This window comes from Tachypleus tridentatus, chromosome 7, assembly GCF_004210375.1.
Source record: "Tachypleus tridentatus isolate NWPU-2018 chromosome 7, ASM421037v1, whole genome shotgun sequence".
NCBI lineage: Eukaryota > Metazoa > Arthropoda > Merostomata > Xiphosura > Limulidae > Tachypleus > Tachypleus tridentatus.
This window is the reverse complement of record NC_134831.1, coordinates 4139785-4160357: the sequence shown is the minus strand read 5'-3', so window position 1 is coordinate 4160357 and position 20573 is coordinate 4139785. Positions and strand designations below refer to the sequence as shown.

General features: G+C 31.0%; 1 protein-coding gene and 1 long non-coding RNA gene across 3 annotated transcripts in view; one reads left to right on the top strand and one right to left on the bottom strand.

Annotated features, from left to right (window-relative positions):
- The window catches only part of LOC143255025 (uncharacterized), a 62223-nt gene extending 53432 nt beyond the window's left edge, over nucleotides 1-8791 (top strand). The window contains exon 2 of the long non-coding RNA XR_013030414.1: nucleotides 8122-8791. This is a non-coding gene — a long non-coding RNA (uncharacterized LOC143255025). The remainder of the gene's footprint in view (nucleotides 1-8121) is intronic.
- LOC143255021 (E3 ubiquitin-protein ligase ZNF598) lies at nucleotides 834-20526 on the bottom strand. 2 transcript variants are annotated; one of them, XM_076510029.1, is made up of 7 exons: nucleotides 20159-20475; nucleotides 16072-16100; nucleotides 11305-11547; nucleotides 8145-8356; nucleotides 7296-7516; nucleotides 5222-5327; nucleotides 834-2998 (listed from the first exon to the last, which is right to left on the bottom strand). In XM_076510029.1, exons 3-7 carry the CDS (start codon nucleotides 11488-11490, stop codon nucleotides 1120-1122), a joined length of 2604 nt encoding a protein of 867 aa, XP_076366144.1. In that variant the 5' UTR covers nucleotides 11491-11547; nucleotides 16072-16100; nucleotides 20159-20475; the 3' UTR covers nucleotides 834-1119. The 2 variants fall into 2 exon arrangements, with proteins under 2 accessions (XP_076366144.1, XP_076366143.1); XM_076510028.1 differs by lacking the exon at nucleotides 16072-16100 and having other exon boundaries at nucleotides 20159-20526.
- Nucleotides 20527-20573: the final 47 nt, after the last annotated feature.

Below are 20573 nucleotides of genomic sequence, written 5' to 3'. Positions count from 1 at the left end.
GTTTATACAAGGAATTATGCTGACATGCAACATCTTAGCATGTCATTTACATTGGTGACTTTACAACTAAATTATTTAAACTACAAAACTTAAATATTGTGTTTCAGTTTTGCTACTTTTAATACCTACACCTATTGAAGTTTAACAGAAAAAAATCTTCAGAAGCTTCTTTATAATAGAACCTACAGCAAATGAGCAGACAAAACTAGAGAGCCCATTCCAGGTCTCAAAAGTCATGCCTAGCATGTATAATTCAAATAAAAACTTTATAAATGTAGAAGTTTCAATCTCTAGATTTTGCTAAAGGAGGACTAAACATAAATTTCTCTATATTTTCTTTTTGTCAAACAAAATATACAGAAGAAACTAAAATTCTCCAATTTGCTTGTAAAACAGTCCACAGTCAAGTTTATAATATTTTACAACTTAAGTACATCAGTGGTAACTAGGTGAACTCAAACCAAAACACTAAAAATAATTTGCAACTTGACTTCAAGTGAAGGTGGCTTATTTCCAACATTTCAGCTGCAAAAATTTGTTTCCAAAGAGCACTTTAAAATACTCCCAGAAAGGTGAATGTTACAAATATAACATGAGAAACAAAGCCATAGAATTCAGTATGTGTACATGAATGTATCAATTCTGTTCTAACATTTTCTGTTTTGCATTATAAGATTGTTTATAAGGTACTTTAATAAAAAAAATTTTACAAGCAAAATTTGGAAGGAATTTCTTTGGTGATGTACTATTTTTTTTATAGTATCTCCTATTCTTTGGTGAGTATCACATTCATAAATAATAATAATAAAAAAAAAAACTGACAAAAACTGGTTACAAATCATAAGCTTTTACTTTTATGAAACTACAGATCTATTTATTACTTTTTTTTACAAAATAAAAAGCTGTTAATAATGACATGAAAAATTCAATAACCAAACAAGAATTACTTCATCAATACTCATGTTTCACTGATTACAATTACTTTACTTCCTTTTTAATTTTGTGCAGAACAGCCTTAAAGTCTACATGAATTTTTTTAATCTTCACAAAATAGCATAAGACTTGAAATTTCCTAAGCCTGTACAACAGTATTTTTCTATACAAAAACGGAAACAAAGGTTACTTTTTAACCCAAGATATACGGGTAGTGGCACTCGGTGGAGATAATGAAGGGAACAAATTATCTGTACTTGGATTATGTACTGCCATATGGTTGTGAAAGTCTTCTTTAGCCAAAACTTGCTGACAAGTTGCACAAACCAAAAACTGAATACTAGAGAAATGACATATTCCTGATGTATTGTTCTTTGGGATAGCTCCTCCAGTTTTGTCAGATTCATTTTTTTTGAAATTGTTGAGAACTATTAGTAACTCTTGTTGTTTGTTGATGTCTGGAAGCAGTACTATTAACTCTGGGAGAATACGGATAAATTCAGCTTTACCTAGTATTTCAAGGCAATTTTCAAAGTATTCCTGAGCAGAGATGAGGTTTTGTCGAAAATGTCCGGAAAAGGTTTTGAAACTCCGAAACCGCTCCATGTTTCCATTGAGTATGACCTGGATGGCTTGAATAAGGGCATGGTTTCGCTCCTGAAAGTCTGAAGGTTGGGTATAATTATGATTTGGTATTGTTGGTTGTGTAGACAAAGGAAAGGTTCGTCCACTACTGCTGGTGAAGGTCATTGAGGACACGGGAGAAGCTGTACAGGTCAACTGTCTTGCTACTGAGCTCAGTGAGATATTGACACTTGGTTTTACAACACTTTGGCCAGAATCAAATCCAGGAGGAGGAGTGGTGGTGACAACATTACTAGTTTTAGAACTAAAGCCAGGTGGAGTTGAGGACTTCTTACTCACTAGAACATTAAGAGGTGGAAAGTCTTCTATGGTTAGATTCTTAGTTTGTTGGGTTAACTCCTCTGTGCTGTCTGAAGATGTTATTTTAGGGTTCTCTTCTGAAGATTTATTTAGATCTGTAGTGGAATCTTGTTCTCGGGTACAACCGGGGTCTTCGTTTTCTTGATTTGCAACAGAACATTTGCTACCACAACTAATTTCTTCATCCTCTTCTCTAATAAAAAATTCAGTTTCTTTCTTTTTCTTTTTGTTTGTTTCATTTTTTTCTTTAATGTTTATCTCATTGCTAATGGGTTTCTGTTTTTTCTTCTTGGACTTACTTTTCACTGTCACCATTGTAGGTTTAGAAGTGTCACTTGATTCAGTAACTGGCACATCACAGCTACTAACAGGAATAGTGACAGAGGACCAGGCATTATTAGCAGATGACTGAGAAACTTCCTTTGTTTCACTTAATTGAGGAAATTCATCATCAAATTTTCCTTGACTGGCAGTCTTTGTACTAACCCACGATGGCTTCACACCAGGCCTCGAAGCTCTAACATCCAGGTGCACATCAGACGATACCGACGTAAGACCACTTGTTGTAGCTGAAGTTCCAGGTTTTTGAAGCATTATATTTTGGTAACTTGACACCTTTTTCATTGTCCCACTGTCTGCTATGGAGTTTTTACCATCATCTGGTGGAATCACATTTTGAGTTCGAGAAACTTGGATAGATAAATTAGGAGCCCTCCGCTTAGATGAATTATTACCTTCTTCTTGGCTGTTAATTCTAAAGAGTAATGTTTTCCTCGTTCCCGGACTTACGGGCGATTCTGGTTTAGATGTCACCGTTACTTGGGAAGAAGACTGTGAAGGAATCTGTATTGTAGTAGATCCTAAAGTTGGAAATTCTTCTGCATTCGTAAGGTTCACTCGACCGCCCGTCTTAAGAGGAGCGCCTGTACGAATGGTAAAACGGTTGGCTTTAGCCAAACGATTTGCCATTGTATTACTAGTGGTCATACTTCCAGTATCGCTGTTTAGGGTTGCTCCTCTGGTGAAGTTTGTACTTAGCTGGGGAAACTCTTTTTCACACTTTGTATTGATATTTTTTTCAGGTTGGTCAAATGCTGTTACATTCACTTCTCCAGCATCTCTGGAAATCATAAACAAACTTTCAAAATTAAAGTTTAACATTAGTTAATTACACATAAAAACAACAGCTTTTCAAAAAAAAATCAAAATCCCACCCCCTTTTTTTGATGAAAAACAGGAAATAAAATAACAACTGTTTGTTTCAGGTACTTGTGTTAAGCTACAAGAGAGTTTGTGGCACTAATTGTTGAACTGATACACTAGACAGAAGACATCTTGAACTACTTACAAAATAACAACTGTTTGTTTCAGGTACTTGTGTTAAGCTACAAGAGGGTTTGTGGCACTAATTGTTGAACTGATACACTAGACAGAGGACATCTTGAACTACTTACAAAATAACAACTGTTTGTTTCAGGTACTTGTGTTAAGCTACAAGAGGGTTTGTGGCACTAATTGTTGAACTGATACACTAGACAGAGGACATCTTGAACTACTTACAAAATAACAACTGTTTGTTTCAGGTACTTGTGTTAAGCTACAAGAGGGTTTGTGGCACTAACTGTTGAACTGATACACTAGACAGAGGACATCTTGAACTACTTACAAAATAACTGTTTGTTTCAGGTACTTGTGTTAAGCTACAAGAGGGTTTGTGGCACTAACTGTTGAACTGATACACTAGACAGAGGACATCTTGAACTACTTACAAAATAACAACTGTTTGTTTCAGGTACTTGTGTTAAGCTACAAGAGGGTTTGTGGCACTAACTGTTGAACTGATACACTAGACAGAGGACATCTTGAACTACTTACAAAATAACAACTGTTTGTTTCAGGTACTTGTGTTAAGCTACAAGAGGGTTTGTGGCACTAACTGTTGAACTGATACACTAGACAGAGGACATCTTGAACTACTTACAAAATAACAACTGTTTGTTTCAGGTACTTGTGTTAAGCTACAAGAGGGTTTGTGGCACTAACTGTTGAACTGATACACTAGACAGAGGACATCTTGAACTACTTACAAAATAACAACTGTTTGTTTCAGGTACTTGTGTTAAGCTACAAGAGGGTTTGTGGCACTAACTGTTGAACTGATACACTAGATAGAGGACATCTTGAACTACTTACAAAATAACAACTGTGTTTCAGGTACTTGTGTTAAGCTACAAGAGGGTTTGTGGCACTAATTGTTGAACTGATACACTAGACAGAGGACATCTTGAACTACTTACAAAATAACAACTGTTTGTTTCAGGTACTTGTGTTAAGCTACAAGAAGGTTTGTGGCACTAACTGTTGAACTGATACACTAGACAGAGGACATCTTGAACTACTTACAAAATAACAACTGTTTGTTTCAGGTACTTGTGTTAAGCTACAAGAGGGTTTGTGGCACTAACTGTTGAACTGATACACTAGACAGAAGACATCTTGAACTACTTACAAAATAACAACTGTTTGTTTCAGGTACTTGTGTTAAGCTACAAGAGGGTTTGTGGCACTAACTGTTGAACTGATACACTAGACAGAAGACATCTTGAACTACTTACAAAATAACAACTGTTTGTTTCAGGTACTTGTGTTAAGCTACAAGAGGGTTTGTGGCACTAATTGTTGAACTGATACACTAGACAGAAGACATCTTGAACTACTTACTCTAATCAAACATTACAATTTTATTTTAACAATGACGTACCCACAATCTTAAAGTATAAAGATCAATGTTATAGCAACAGGGTGTGAACAATGGAACCCTAGACTCAAAGTCCAGCATAATGTTCACCAAGGTAAGTCAAATCCCACAACAAAAGTAATGTGAAACTAAGCACTGAAATGATTATTTAGTTTTATACCACTTAATAATTTAGACTGAGATATTATATGGTTAGGTTTTCTTGCCTTGGTGAAAGAATTAACAGTCAGGATTAAGTTTTATATAAACTAGTCTTAAAATGTGTTAAACAGCAATGATATATTGAACATAAACTAATAATAATCTTATTGAATATGTTATTTTCCTGGGCAAACAACAGGGTCCAACATAATAAAATCAATGATCTTTATACTGGATATCCTTTTTGAATATGTTATTTTATTGGGTAAACAACAGTGCCCAACATAACAAAATCAATGATCTTTTGACTGGATAGTTAATAGCTTGTGAGCATGACAACAGAATGGATGGATTTCAAAAAAAGTTTCAGTCCTCCAAGTGTTAAAATACAATTTCTACTAAAAGTCTTTATTACTTGGTATAAAAAACAAAGCCTCATGTTACCCTTTCTGCCTTTGTGGTTTAGTGTTCGGTTGGCCACGCGGATTACCTCGTCGACTTCTTCTGTTCTGCATGTGGTAATCCTCATAATCAGCTGCAGTAATATTTCCTGCAAATAGATCCACATTTGTCTCTAATGGTTTAACAGAGGTCAAGGTTAACATTCATTCAAGAAACACAATTCTCAATACCATACTCATTTAATTGATGGTAAAATTTATAATATTGACTGTAACTGAGTGAAGTTTTGTTTTTTTAATTTGGTATGATCTTAAAACAAGCAAAACTGAGCTTGTCTGTTAGTTTTTGTGCATTTTACACTAGGAACATCTTGACGAACATAAAAACATCTTGTATGCAATCAAAACATTCACAATTGTATTAACTTCTCTTACTATTGCAGTTTTAGTATTTCTACAATTTGTTAGAACACACTAAATAATTAGAAAGGAACAAGCTGGAACATCAATTATAATAATACTATGGTGGTAGCCCAAAACTACTAGATTAATCTTAGTTCAAGTACTAAATCTGAATTTAGCTCTAAAATAAAAAGAAATAGCATTAACTACAAATTTATTTGTTTGTAAAAAATGATAGCACATAACTGTACAAATTACATTAATTGTATTGTAAGAGACCCAAGCAAAAATAGAAGATCAAATTATATTAAAATTTGAAACAAATACAAAAACAGTACTATCAAACAATCTCTTTAATATCTGGTATTTTTTTTTACTGAGAACTTTAATATAACACAGAAAATGTTACAAATTAACATCCACCTTCAACTGGTCCATGTACACACCATGGAGAAAATGAGTGAAAGGATGGTGCTGACATAAGGGAATCCAACAGGTTTTAACATTTAGTCTCTCTTAATAGTTGGTACCCAAAGCAATGTGAAAACAAATTACACCAAAGTATTTTTAAGCACAGGACTGAAATATTTACCATTTATCTTAGATGTAGAATATTAACCCTGTGAGCAACGTTCAGATCTGAAGTATTCCCAGTTCCTGCATTTTTAATAGCATTGTTAAATGCTACTTAATAAATATTGATTTTAGTTCTGACAAAAGTTTGTTTCTTTTTCTTTTTTCACTCACAGAAAATATGAACAAACAAAGCATTGGGTTTAAAACAAACATGAATAGTACAGTACATCTTGACACACGAATCCACGATAAAAACACTCTCATCACACAACCACCTTCCATATTAAGAAAACGTTACTTGTATTTGAAACTTTGAAATGTTGAGTGTAACAATGAGTATTAATATTAGTGTTAAACTACACACAAAACTGTTGTAATTGTTTATTTTTACAGTAGCTAATGATTATTAACAAGGCCTAAAAATAACTAGTATGATGGAATCAAAATTATGATTATGATAAATATTAATTACTTCTGTATTAATAAACAAACAACAATACTGAATTTCACCAAATATAGTAAATGTATGATTACACAGATGCAATGTAAGTCAGCAATCAATACAAGCATGTAGAGCTGATATACATTCAGTTTACACTTGGATAGCTACACTATACATCAACAATCAATACAAACCTGTCAATTGTAGGATACAGTCAGTTTACACTTGGATAGCTACACTATACATCAACAATCAGTAAAAACCTGTGAACCACAGGATACAATCAGTTTACACTTTGATAGCTACACTATACATAAACAATCAATGCAAACCCGTGAACCACAGGATACAGTCAGTTTACACTTGGATAGCTACACTATACATCAACAATCAGTACAAACCTGTCAACCGTAGGATACAGTCAGTTTACACTTGGATAGCTACATTATAGATCAACAAGTAATACACAACTGTCAACCACACTTGGACCATCATATTCTATACTACCAATCAATACAATCAGTCAGTCACTAGATACAGTTACGTTCACACTTGGAAAGTGAAGCCATAACATACATCAACAATCAGTACAGTCCAATCAATCACTTGATAAAAGCCCACGTTTAATTTATCTCAGAGGCCTAATAATACAACAACAAGAAAAACATTTTGAAGAATCTGCAACATAAGTAATCACCATTTGGTTTTGAATTTCGAGGAGTGATAGTAAATTCCAGTTCTAGAGTTCTGGACTGTTTAGCTTGCATCTTTGTCATGTTTTTGCTGTGGTTCTGGGCTTTGTGGGCTTTCAAATCTATTTCATTCCTGAACACTGATGTGAACTTCTCCTCTTGACATGAATCTTCTTCACACAAATAATGTTCATCACGAAAATGTCTTCTCAATTCTTCATAGTCACTTGAATGTTAAAAAGAATCTTAATAAATAATAGTCATTTATTAGGCTAGTCACCAATTTGAATTTCTTTTCAATTACAACTAATAATGCTACATGGATCAGACACTTCAAAATGTGAGATAAAAAATATTTAATTAAAAAAGTTCCTTATATAATCGTTACATAAACACACGCCTCAATATTTTTCAAGATAAAATATTAATTTCATATATTTCATGGAAATAATAAAATAAGTGGTAACTAAAAAGGAAGACAGTGAATTATTTTGGAGATATTTTTGTTTTACTGTGACTTCTATTTTATTTATAAAAGTTGAAGAATAGCACAAAAAAATACATACATATACAGTATTTGACAATCAAAAAATATGCATACATAAATTTCATCTATTCTAAAGAAAGAGGTCTTCAAACAAGAAATATTATTTGTGTGTTATACATACTACTGATTAGCAGGTTCCCAGCAGAATTTAACAAAACTGACACATGAACTTTATCTTCACCACATTTATTCACAGATTCACAGACATTATGTAAAAAAATCTATAAACACTCAAACAACATTAATACATCTGGCATGTACATCTGGTTGTTCTCTGTTTACAGGATAGTTTAGGTAACGAAAATACCTATAAAACTGATGAAGTCCATCAGCATCGCAGAAATGGCAGAAGTAATGTATTCTTCTCAGGTGTCGAAACAGTTCGTCGCTGTCGAGAAAACGTTCGTCACAAAATTTACACTGAGGGTGACCTCTGTGTGAAGTATCATCAGTGTCTCCAGTTCTTCGGTGCCGTCCAAGTTCCTTTCTGGTGTAACACTTTCGTTCAAAACTGAATATCTGTTGAATTGTTTTTAAAAGCAAGTCAATAGTTGGCATTTTATAGATACTCACAAATATATTTTTTTTTTTTTGTTTATTGATGCAGGATTTGAAATAAAAGAGAAAAAAGTGCAATGCACATAAAATGCTCGAAAATTAATATTTTTTAGTTAAAAATTACACTATTTTTATGTTACATATGTATAAAGAATGAATTATTTCCTTATACAGAAACAAAGACATATATACACATACACAGCATGTTTCAGCTAGTATTTGGTTGGTGAATGTAGCAAAAAAAGTCCTGTATTAATATCACATTTTTCTTACCTAAAAATTTTTCTTTTAATAATTGCTTATTTTCCCCACTTTGAATTACATTATGTATGTTTAACTATGTTCTACTTTGTATGTATTAGCCTGTCTTACTAATCAATTAAAGATCTTTCAATTTCATTGATTCTTTGTTGTTGTTACATGAAATAAATGCTTAAGTAATACTGTTAAAATAAACTTTTGGAAAACAAATGTTCACTATTTACAAATTTGTTTTACCAATCCAAATGCACACGTCCAGAAATCTGTAGTTTAAGTGAATTAAGAAAGATTCCAAGGTTAGAAATGTTTGTGCTGATGAGAACAAACAAGATGAGACTCAAACATTTCAGATCTCAATAACACATTTAAGATTCCACTGGTTATTTTGTGGACTGATTACTAAGCAAAGTAAATGATAAACATAATAGTGATGCCTGTTGTATATCCATATAAATATAATATTGCTGTCTGTCAATATAAATATAATAGTAGCATCTGTTGTCTGTCAATATAAATATAATAGTAGCATCTATTTTATATCCATGTAAAGACTTAGGTGTGGATGGATCTTCACCAAAATTGGTATGAAGGCTCAATAGATCTATATGGGTGTATATGTATATTTTCAGTTTTACAGTGTGCAGTTTTTATAGATATTTTTGTGTTTCTTACCACTACTTCATCAAATCTGACATGGAGGTTTGTTGTGTCCATGGAGAGATGTATAAAAATTTTCAGTTTCATATTTTATGTTTTGCAGTTTGCATGGTTTCTTTTTGCATTTTTTACAATTACATACAAGGGAAGCAACTTTTCATATTCTAAGGTAACTTTTTATTAGTCATAAACTTACACAACTTCCATCTATGGGACAGGTACTCCAACTTGTGACAAATATTTGTTTTCAATAAAAATAATGTAATTCTACAGTGTACATCTCAAGAAGACAACAGTGAGAAACAAATGTACTAAACCTCTATCATAAGGGCAAGATTTTAAATTTGCATGTCTGAAAGGTTTCAGCATTGAAATATGAGCAAATTAATGCAGGAATTTTTAAAAAAAGACAAAAAAATCAAAAATAAACCTCTGAACTTGTGCTTTCAAAAGAAAGCTGTTTAAATCATATTTGAGAAATTTTGGTTTTTGAGTACTTTGATAAATGTTAAATATATTTGGCCTATAAAGTAATTTAATTATGACAACCAAGAATGCTGGTTGGAGTTTCAACTTGCTGTCTACATTTGTAAGAAATCATGGACAAAAGGGCTGGAAATGGTTTCTGAATAATGGAAGTATCAAGAACAAACTATAAACTTTTGATCCAAATTGTTCTAGGATTGTTCACTTTGGTTAACAAAGATGAGCAATTTGTGGGACTTTCTAATTAATTAACTAATTACTATGCACTTCCAGACATTCTTAACTTTAACAAAAGCAAATTTCTAAAGATCACGGCAATTCTTAGAGCAGCTGGTAAAAAGACACGACATAAATATTCTCCAAAGCATTGTTTAATTAACTAGTGTTCATTTCAGAAGTAATCATTTATTGGCTGTAGACTGCAGTTTTATCAATTTCAGAAAACCCACAACAAATCTGATAATAAACAGTCAAATTACATAACAGAAAAACAACAACAAATATCTAATGTTTCTCTTTAATGTTGTAAACACATCTGGATGTTTTTTTTATGAATTGCTGTGTGTACTCGTACAACAGAAAATACATTAATAATTTCTGAAAAATAAAGACAAGACCCAACTGTAGACTCTTATCTGCTTCTACAACATTAAAGATTTGTTAAACAATTATAAATTAGAAACATAACACATTGGAGACAAATAATAAATTTTTATACAGTATTATTTAACACTTAATCAAGTTTAGCAGTAATGAGACTGGAACCAGAAACTCTTTAATCGTGAGGCACCTGCAGTTATGCAGCTTTATTCTTAACAATACACATAATGACAATACTTTGATTACTTCAACAGATGGAATAAAGAAACACAGTTAAACCTGGAACAACTAATTTTGAATAACTAATTATCAGATTAATTAAAAACTAATAATTGTACATGTCAGTTTTGATCAACTGATTATTTTAAGAAGTCATGACTGAGTAACGTCATTAATCATAAAGAATAACATGAAATCATAATGACAACAGTTTCATTACTTTCATTATTTATACTAAATTGTCAGCTTGCAAGACACTCAACTAATGCAATCTCTGCTAATGTGTAATCAATTACATTGGTTAAATTTCTTGGTGTAATTATAAATACATATATTTATGAAACAAAGTTCAGTTTCACTTCAAGGTTTCATTGAAGGGCACAACTTGGAATGGAACTCATATGTTTATTGACCATAGTTATATGATTTTATGCTAAAACTTTACTGATTTATTTTATTTTATGGAGCGAAGGGTTGAACTTTATGATGTTTGTGTGTGTGTGTGTGTGTGTGTGGAACTAAATGATAAATATGCTTTATTTAACTTTGCTCATCTTTATGTTGCATAATGGTAAAGTACTTTGCATGATATTTAGCACTGTTGTTATTATAGAAATGTTTTCAGCAGTTCCAACAAATAACACTAGTTCTATTAAAAATTAAAAACACACAGACTTCAAACATACCCTCAGATGTTCCACACACAGATCACAGAAGAAGAGTTCATGGTATCGTCTCATGTGATCTTTTAGCAAACTGAAATTTCGAAAGGTTGGTTTTGTATGACACACGCTACAAACATGTTGTAACAACTTTTCATAATCTGATTGAACTGATTTGTCTTCAAACATAATCTTATATTTCTGGTCCATTGGGTATGTGCTCTTAGAAAGCTCAGCAAATGGATGTAAGTTCCTTGTGAAGATGACCTGCAACAAGAACAAGTGTCTTTATAATCACAAAAATAATTTAAATTCTGAACTAAAATACTGGTTGCAGAAATACAGAATACTGGAAAAGAGAAAATGAATATTAAATGTCTGAAAACCAAACAAAGAAACAATGCAAAATTAGGAGGCATATAATAAAATTAATTTTTTTTTTTATTATTTCTAAAAAAATAATCTGTGGTAGCAAAAGATGGTTTTTGCTTTCATTTATAGTATGTTTAGTAAACTAACAGGTATACTGGGAATGCAGTAGAGCTTGCTGTAGAAGTTTGGAAATCAATAAACATATGGAGACCAAGAAAACTACCTTGTTTAACATCATCTGTCATGTATTGACCCAATGCACCAAATGACCTAAATCTAACTGCAAGTCTGCAGCAGCTCTGATACAGTTAGTCACTCCAAAAATCTTAGTATCATCTGCAAACATCAATATTTTGATAATCATTCCAGAGTCATCATCATTAACATAAATCACAGACATCAAAAGACCCAACACAGAACATTGAAGCACACCTGTGATCCAGTCATATCCAACCCCATCTATTACCACTCCCTCCTACTTTCTACTCTCCAGCCAATTTTTATCCAATTTAACATTTTCCCCACATCTACAGATTTAGTCTTTTGTGAGGCACCTTATGAAATGCTTTCTGAAGATGAAGATAAACCAAATTCACAGTGTTTCCTTCATCAACACTTACAGTAACATCCTCAAAGAATGTCAGATCTTTTAAGCAAGTGAAACTTTAGTGAAATCATGCTGGCTTTTTGACACTATATGAAGCTGCTTTAAGTGCCTTAAATGCATGCTTAATCATTACACCTAATATGATCTTTTAAATCTTTTACTAAACTATAATGGCTTATTACTCTTTGTTGCCTTTTATTTTACTGTAGACAATATGTATGCTCTCATATTAGTTTTTATTTATGCACTTTCCACATCTGTTCCCCTCTCAACTGTTTAGTTCAATCTCCAGAAAGCAGATCATGTTTCATTCCACCAAAACTGATATTCCTGAAATCAGGGTACTATTCTTTTTAGTTCCACATGCAGTAAAATCCCAAAACTAATAGTATAATGGCTGCTTGTACGTAAATGATCACCAACCATAACTCTATCATACTCACATTGATTAAATCTAATTTCCTTTCTTGTAGGTTCCATCACCAATTGGTGTATAAAAGTATCCTGAAAAGTTTCCAAAAAACCTGTCCCCCTCACCGTCAGACTCGAAATTTCCCCAATCAATACCCCTGAAATTAAAACCTACTACAATAACAATGACTTTTTCAACTACCATTCTGATCTCACTATGCAATTTTTCTCATTAACTTCTACATTCTAACCTGGTGGTCTATAACAAATTCCAATTACATGACATTCCCCTTTATATCCACTAAAATCAACCTAAACTGATACAACCTCAATTCTATTTTATTTAATATGCTCTAACACAACATGATTCAATTCACTCCTAACACATAAAGTTATTCCTTCCCCTTTTTAACACCTTATCTCTAGTAATAACTGTAGTCTGGTATTAAAAAAAAAAAATTCTCTCATCAAAATTGTTGAAATCCAACAGTCTCTGTGATACCCATACTATCAGAATCCTCAGTTTCCACAACTACTGTGAACTCCTCAGTTTTATTTCCAATACTCCTAGCATTAGAATAGTAACAATTAATCATATATTTTAAAATATGTCCAAGTTTTATGTCTCATGTAGAATGTTTCTTAGGAATTATATTTCCTATTTTACTAATACTATAGCCAGCTGAGTTAATAGCCTTGTTAACATGCTAGTCCATGTGTTGTTTAAATGAAAGCCATCATTTAATAAAAATTATTCCACATATCCAACCAACCTATTTCTTAGTTCTTAGTTTTTAAGACTTAAGCCTAAAGTGATAGATGTATATTAATTACTACTTCTCAGTTACTAGATTCTTTTTTAAATATTTGTTATTAAATTTAGTTTACTTTTACTTCTTTTTCCATACTTTTATATAAAGATAAATAACAATCCTTTAAATTTAAGTTTTTAAATCAATATTAACATAAACATTCATTTATAGACTTCAGATAAGCCTGAAGAGTTTATTTGTTAAATTTTGCTCAGGGTCATTCAAAAGCTATTTGTGTTAACCATTCTTAACTTTGAAGTGACAGACTATAGGGAATGCACTTGGTCAACACCATCTACTGTCAACTCTTTTTGAACCCTTTGTCAATGAGCAGTGGGATTGATAATAAAATTATAATGCCTTCACAGCTGAAATGGCACGCATGTTTCATGCCAATTTTTAATCCCTTGATTAGAATTGCAAATTAAGCATTCTAACTATCAGGCCAAGCCCAAGTGACAAGGGATATAGACTATGAAACAGATACTACACTTTGCTTTTAACCTAAAATTTCAGGGCAAAAAGGAACATGTTGATCCATTTAGGATGTCCTTCCAAAACATTTCAAAGTGAACCCTTATCATTCAAATATTTATAAAGTCTACTCTTTTTGTTCTGTTGAGGTTATAATTAGAAGTTCAAGCACTGCCAGTCATAATAATAATTAATTAATTGATATAATTATTTGCTTTAAAAAATTCAGTGGCTCAAAAATAAGAGATTATCTTCTATAGAGTAATGTACAAATAAAAGTGCTTTAACTGAAGTGGTTAAAATATTAGATAAACTAACATTAATCTGTAATAGTAGAAGTGTAACTAAAAGAAAAGAATAAGTTACAGTATTAAAGTGTAGGTACGGACTAGCTACTATGAAATTTTTCTTTGTATATATTTGCGTTATGAAATACATCGAAACAGCAAATACTTATCAGTTTTTTTGTTCATATGGTCAAATATTACTTTTTCAAAATGACTTTTTTGCATTACTTATCATTCTTAGCTCTCTTAGCTTGAATGCCACATCACAAACTCACTGCGACAAGTAACATTTGATGACATAATCCTAATTTTACTAGTGATTGTTTATAATATGAGCTTACAGTATAGAACAAGTGCTAATTTTTATGTTTCTTTCATAGGTACATACACATTTGTAACTTGTGCTATATATTTAAGTACTATAAATATTTTAGAGTTGTTTTTCACACTAGAAACATTTAGTAGTAATTCCCTTCATTTTCTTGAACAACAGATGAAATAAATATTTACAAAAATATATAACTTATATTTAACAACAAGAAGCTATACATGAACAGGTAATTTAAGCTTGTTTTAAAAGTAATATCCTACTTCCTTAAAACACTCATAAGAATGATCATTTTAAAAATGATTTAAAGATAACTTTGTGGATAATTATCCTGTTTGTCTCTCATCGCTTTGCCTTCCACAGATTGTTTTCTTGACATTTCTTCCAATTTTTATCAGTTTATTTTACCATAAAATAAGTAATCTTTACTTTTTCCTTTTAAAAAGAGTTTAGATAAAAATAGTTCTTTTTGGTGTTTTAGCTGCAGGAAGGTTAAATTTAGCACTTAAGTGTTTCCCTTATTGTTATCGAGCTAAAGGACTTGACTGGCATTTTACTCACATCTGGATATTACTCCAGTTGCCTGTATACAAAGCAGATGACTATAAATCCTACATTTTGTGATCTACAGAATTTTTATAAAGAAATTTTTTTTCTAATTTCTGAATATGTAAAACTACTAAAAATTATTTAAATTTGCATATTGAAATTAATCATCAGTACATTACAGCATCCAATTAAAAAAAATGTTTCACAGATGTTCTTCTGTCTCACTACACCTTATAATACAATTTAGATTATTTTGGATATCATGTTTTCTCAGAATACTAAGCAGTGTATCTGTGACACTAATTTATCAGAGATACTGGATGTGAGCAAAAACTATTGGGTGGGATCACACTGTGTGTGAATGTATACTGAATATTAATAATCTAGGTTCTATACACATAGTATTGCTGAACTCTTTACAAATAGTGCTGCAGATATTAAAATTACAGTCCACAAAGAATGCCACCACTTCACCTTTATAAAGTAATTATTAATGCTGACTAATTTATTAACCACCAGGCCTATAAGCCAATTACATTTGTTAATTATTCTTTGAAGCTCGTATATATGGAATAATCAAACATAGTAATAAACAAAACACCAATTTTGTTTAGTTTATTATTTTTGAATTAACCAATGAGAAATGATAAAGAAAATATTTCAATTATTTGGTTGGTCAGAATAATTAAAAACAGTAATAAACTGAAACAAATATTAATTAGTTGATTATTTTCATGAAACTATTTTTTTCTGAGATACAGAATGTATCAAAAAAATTACATGTAAAAATTTCCCAATATGACATTCACTCTTATAATAAATACAAAATAAACCTAAGTACTCTAATTTTTGTTAAAGCTCATCTGAATATAACAGATATACAACTTGTATTATTCATGATGCAAAGAAAATGTAAATACAGAAAATGAATAATTAGAAAACTTGACTTACAGTAGTTGTGTAATGTACAACACTGTGGCCTGAAAACAAAATAAATAAAAATTATGCTGAATTCACAAGATACATAAAAATGGGAAACAGATGCCCTGATAAAGTAAGATAAGGTTCAACATCTTTATTACTAACACAAGATTTTAGTTTTTATACAGTGAACCTCTGATCCAACCTACAGTATCTAGTTTAGGCTTAAACAATTAGATTCAGTTTTCACATCATCATGTTGTGACGTGTTCAAAATTTTGTCAAGACACTTGAAAATGTTAAAAATACAATTTTTTGTTTTAGGCTTTCAATTTTACCTTCAACATTGATTTAAAAATTCCAAAATTGTAAGGAAGATTTTTGTCATTCTTTTAATGGAAGAACATTTCAGCTTCATACCTTCACTTGAGACACATAATTTTTGTGCTCTTTGAAGTACATAATAGTATTGAGGAAATTTTCTGTAATGCTAATTAAAATACTTTTTACATAAAATTACAATACTTCATTACAATAAAATAATTTCCATTTTTCTATGTCAAACACTTTCAACTTTTGGTTTTTTAAACTGATTTTCCCTTAAATATTAGGGCAAATATAAGAAAATTTTAAGATAATCATTCATTTTGTACTTTATTATAAAAATTTTGTTCTGTACTGTATGCAATTAAACAGATACAATTCAAGCCTCACCATTCAGTATCCATTTTTTATTCAAATACAAAAATAAATTGAAGCATTAAGATGTGGAAATTATTTAAACAAAAAACAGTTCAAGTTAGATGAAATAATCTTCACAGAACTGTAAATTATTAATTATAGTATTTTGTTTCAAAATTAGTTAAAAACACCAGTGTGGTCTGTATTAAAACAAAAGTTCTATGAGTTACAAATTAAACTTGATTCAAGACAGTTTTAAACATTAATTATGTTTTGTTTTGTTGTTTTGCTGGTGAGTTAAGAAAGTTATTAGCTTTAGATGGATTCTTTACTTGTTGTTACCACTGATAAATATTTACGATCAATGTGTAGGTGTTTCACACATGAATTCAAACATCACAAAACATGAGGTTGGAATTTCTTAAAATCAGTTTGCAATATTTTCATTGCTTTTTGGGTTGAACTACAATGTAAATTAGTAAAAATCATATAGGTATCAACATTTTTTTCTATAAAATTTTTCCAGTAAATAAATCAACACAATATAAATTTAATGTAGAGTACTTCATAAAGTACAAATTCTGACCAGCAAATAATTTTGGGGTGGCCTTATTTGGATAACTATCAGATCCAAGGTAATAAATCATAGTGTTATATACACTGGTATATACAGCTGGATTATTGCAGCAATTAGTGTCATGCAAAATAATCTATTAATCAAAATTACAACTGAATTATGTCATGAAAATTATAATGTAATCAAACTTACTGTTTCCACCTGCCCCACATAATCAAAACACTGTCATTATGATTTGTCATTATTACTTCCAATTAACTCAAAGTTTCAATACGACTGTTCAACGATATAACCACGGAAAATAAAATGACCAAAAATTAGTGTTCCTGATTATTAATATTATTTCTATCAATTACCCACCTTCAATCCTAACTGCTTGTAACTCTCCAAGAGCCCCTTTGAACCACCACCCCTACTTACAGTTAAAAGATTTATAAACAAACATTTGGAGTTTTAAAATTTCTTTTTGTTCATGAAAGTGTTTTCATGCTTGAAAGTCATTGCTGAACATTTGGAAGTGATAAAAAGAGCAAAATGCTCCAAAAATCTATATAAAGAAATTTTAAGTTTCTGAAAAGACAGGTTATCCTTACAGTTGGTAAGATCTTAACTAAAGTAGTGTGTCCAGATCTGGTCCCCATATTATAAAACAGATACTAATTTCCTTGACAACAGTTAAGAAATGAGCTATCAAAATTATTTCTGGTTTAAACTTGTTTTCTCTAGAATGTAGATGAGTGAAAAGCCACTTGAGTCAGATTTTTAAAATTATCAGAGACTTTGATAAATTTCTCAAGGAAGTTGTGCTGAAGTTGTGGTGGGGATGAAATCCCGAGTACTAGAGAACTTAAATACAAGCGATGGAAGCCACTGGTTCAAATCAGATATTTGAAAAAACACTTATCTCTTAGACTTAGGTTGTGAAATGGTTTCCAAGTGGTACATTATATGTTGATAGTTTGATTTTCTTCAAGTATTTTGCTTGATAATTATATGGATGTGAGGAGGTGCTATTAGGTGGGGTTACTTTCTTTGTAAGATTGTAATGAGGAGACAAATTTGATATCAACTTGTGGCATTATGTTATTAATATTCCATTTTATATTTCTAACTTTTCCATTTTGCCACTTAAATAGGCAACCCAAAGAAAGACTGAAAGTATAAACCCTAAAACATTTTAGATAGTTGAAAAGATTAATTACTTGGCTTTCAAAAGAGAGAGAAAAGTTTACAAACCTACACTTATTGTAATGTACCTAAAGCACAAATAATTATCATAGCCTGTCTACACTCATTACAACACACTGGTATCCTTATTATTATAGTAAGAAGACTACAACTTTGTTCAAACAACGTTTTTGTTCCTAAATTCAAAATTCCTATATATAGATTCAATGCTTCTCTTTACTCTTTTCAGCAAGGATAAAAAAAAAACTAAGAATTTTATAGACATTTACATCTAAATACTTCTCTCCCCCTTTCAACAAAACTAAAATAAAAAGTTAAATTTAAGTTTCTTTACCACAAGTAGACTTCTTAATAAATCTCATTATTTGAATTTGTTTTTCATGAAGTCAATAAGAATTTACATGAGATTACAGCTGTGTTACCAATGGAAACACTTATAGTTAGCACAAAATAGTACATTTATATTATCAGAATTTTAATCACATATTTAATATTTATGGAAATTTGCTCAAAAGCACAACTGAATAAAAAGAACTTGGAAAAGTGGCAAATGGGTCATTCAACCCATCAGTGCATTGTTCTATGACTAGTCGTGAATGCAATAGAATTTTAGGGTGTATTTAGAGACAGTTATTACACTATCATCCTTATACTAACAAAAATGATAACATTACACATTTTATCATTCACCCTTTCTTTCCAATCAGGTAGACTGTAACATTATCCACTAAAAATGCACTACCCTTAAAACCCTAATTATTACTCATACAATTGTATTCAATCTCTTGACTACCACTTTTTATGTTTATCAGACTACAGTTAATTACTCACACAGGTAGCCACCCAACTCCTGTTCAAAAGTCCATGGCCATTAAATAACTTAAAACCTAGACTTGCAAAATAATTCCTGTTAATATAACCACCATTCTCCAAATCTAACCAAGTTGCACTAATTTCCTTTATATCATATTCATATTCTTAAATTTTAACTACAACCTTGAGGTATTTACTTTTTCCCAATAATTCTTGATATCAAAAAAGAAATGCAATAAATGCATCCAAGTTTAATATTCATCTTACTATTTTAAAGTTCACACACTTGAATATTTTTATTTTACTATTTAACATATGCTCATAACTTCCTATTTTTAATTTTTCATTGTGTTTGCTATCTTGTCAACTTGTTTACTAAAGTACCCAGGCCCACTCACTACTACAAACATTTAATTATCTTTAATTAATTTGTTCACAGCTTCTCAAAAACACCTTACTACTTAACATAATTCCATTAGAAGGTGTACATTCAATCACTAAAATATATTATCTTAACTGTGATATGATTTGATAAGTCTTTATAACACACGCACATAAGATTTTTAACATTATTTCTAATTACATGGCTATTTATGTTATTGTTTCTCGTTCAAGTTAAATTTAAGCAGATTGGAGTAATCAATGTGTAGTATCAACTATCATTGTGGTTGTGATATAGACAAAGTAACATTACAAAGCAACCTTAAAAATGCTTCGAGGCTTGCAGTTGCTTTCATAGGACAAGGGTTGTCAAAATACTCACAAGATGGCAGATATGGCATACGAAACGCTTCCACTGCAGAGGTTACACACCTTTCTAGTTTATATTAATATTATTAAAAATTAAAATAAGCCTACCTTGGGCGTCTCCCTTCTACATATGGGACATTCATTTTGCCGGCAAAGTACACGCATTCTCGTTGAACATTCGTGGCAAACAGGATGGTCGCAAATACCAACCGCAAATATGTTCAATTTGCGACAACACACTACACAATTATCATCACTTGATAGGTCATCTGAATTCATTTTTAGCTAATCTTTCCTTTTTTTCTATTGAAAGTAGATGTTAAATGATGTATTAATTACAAATATGCATTAAGCCTTTAACTCCTACTTGCTCTTAATGAAGCCTATTCCACAAAAGTAATCTACACATCACCTCGTTTGAAAACGGAAATTGCTCTTTATGAAGAAACAAGACTTTCGTAAATTATTCTTACTATGAAACCTTAATTGAATTACTTTGTATATATTTAACTTTTGAAAATTT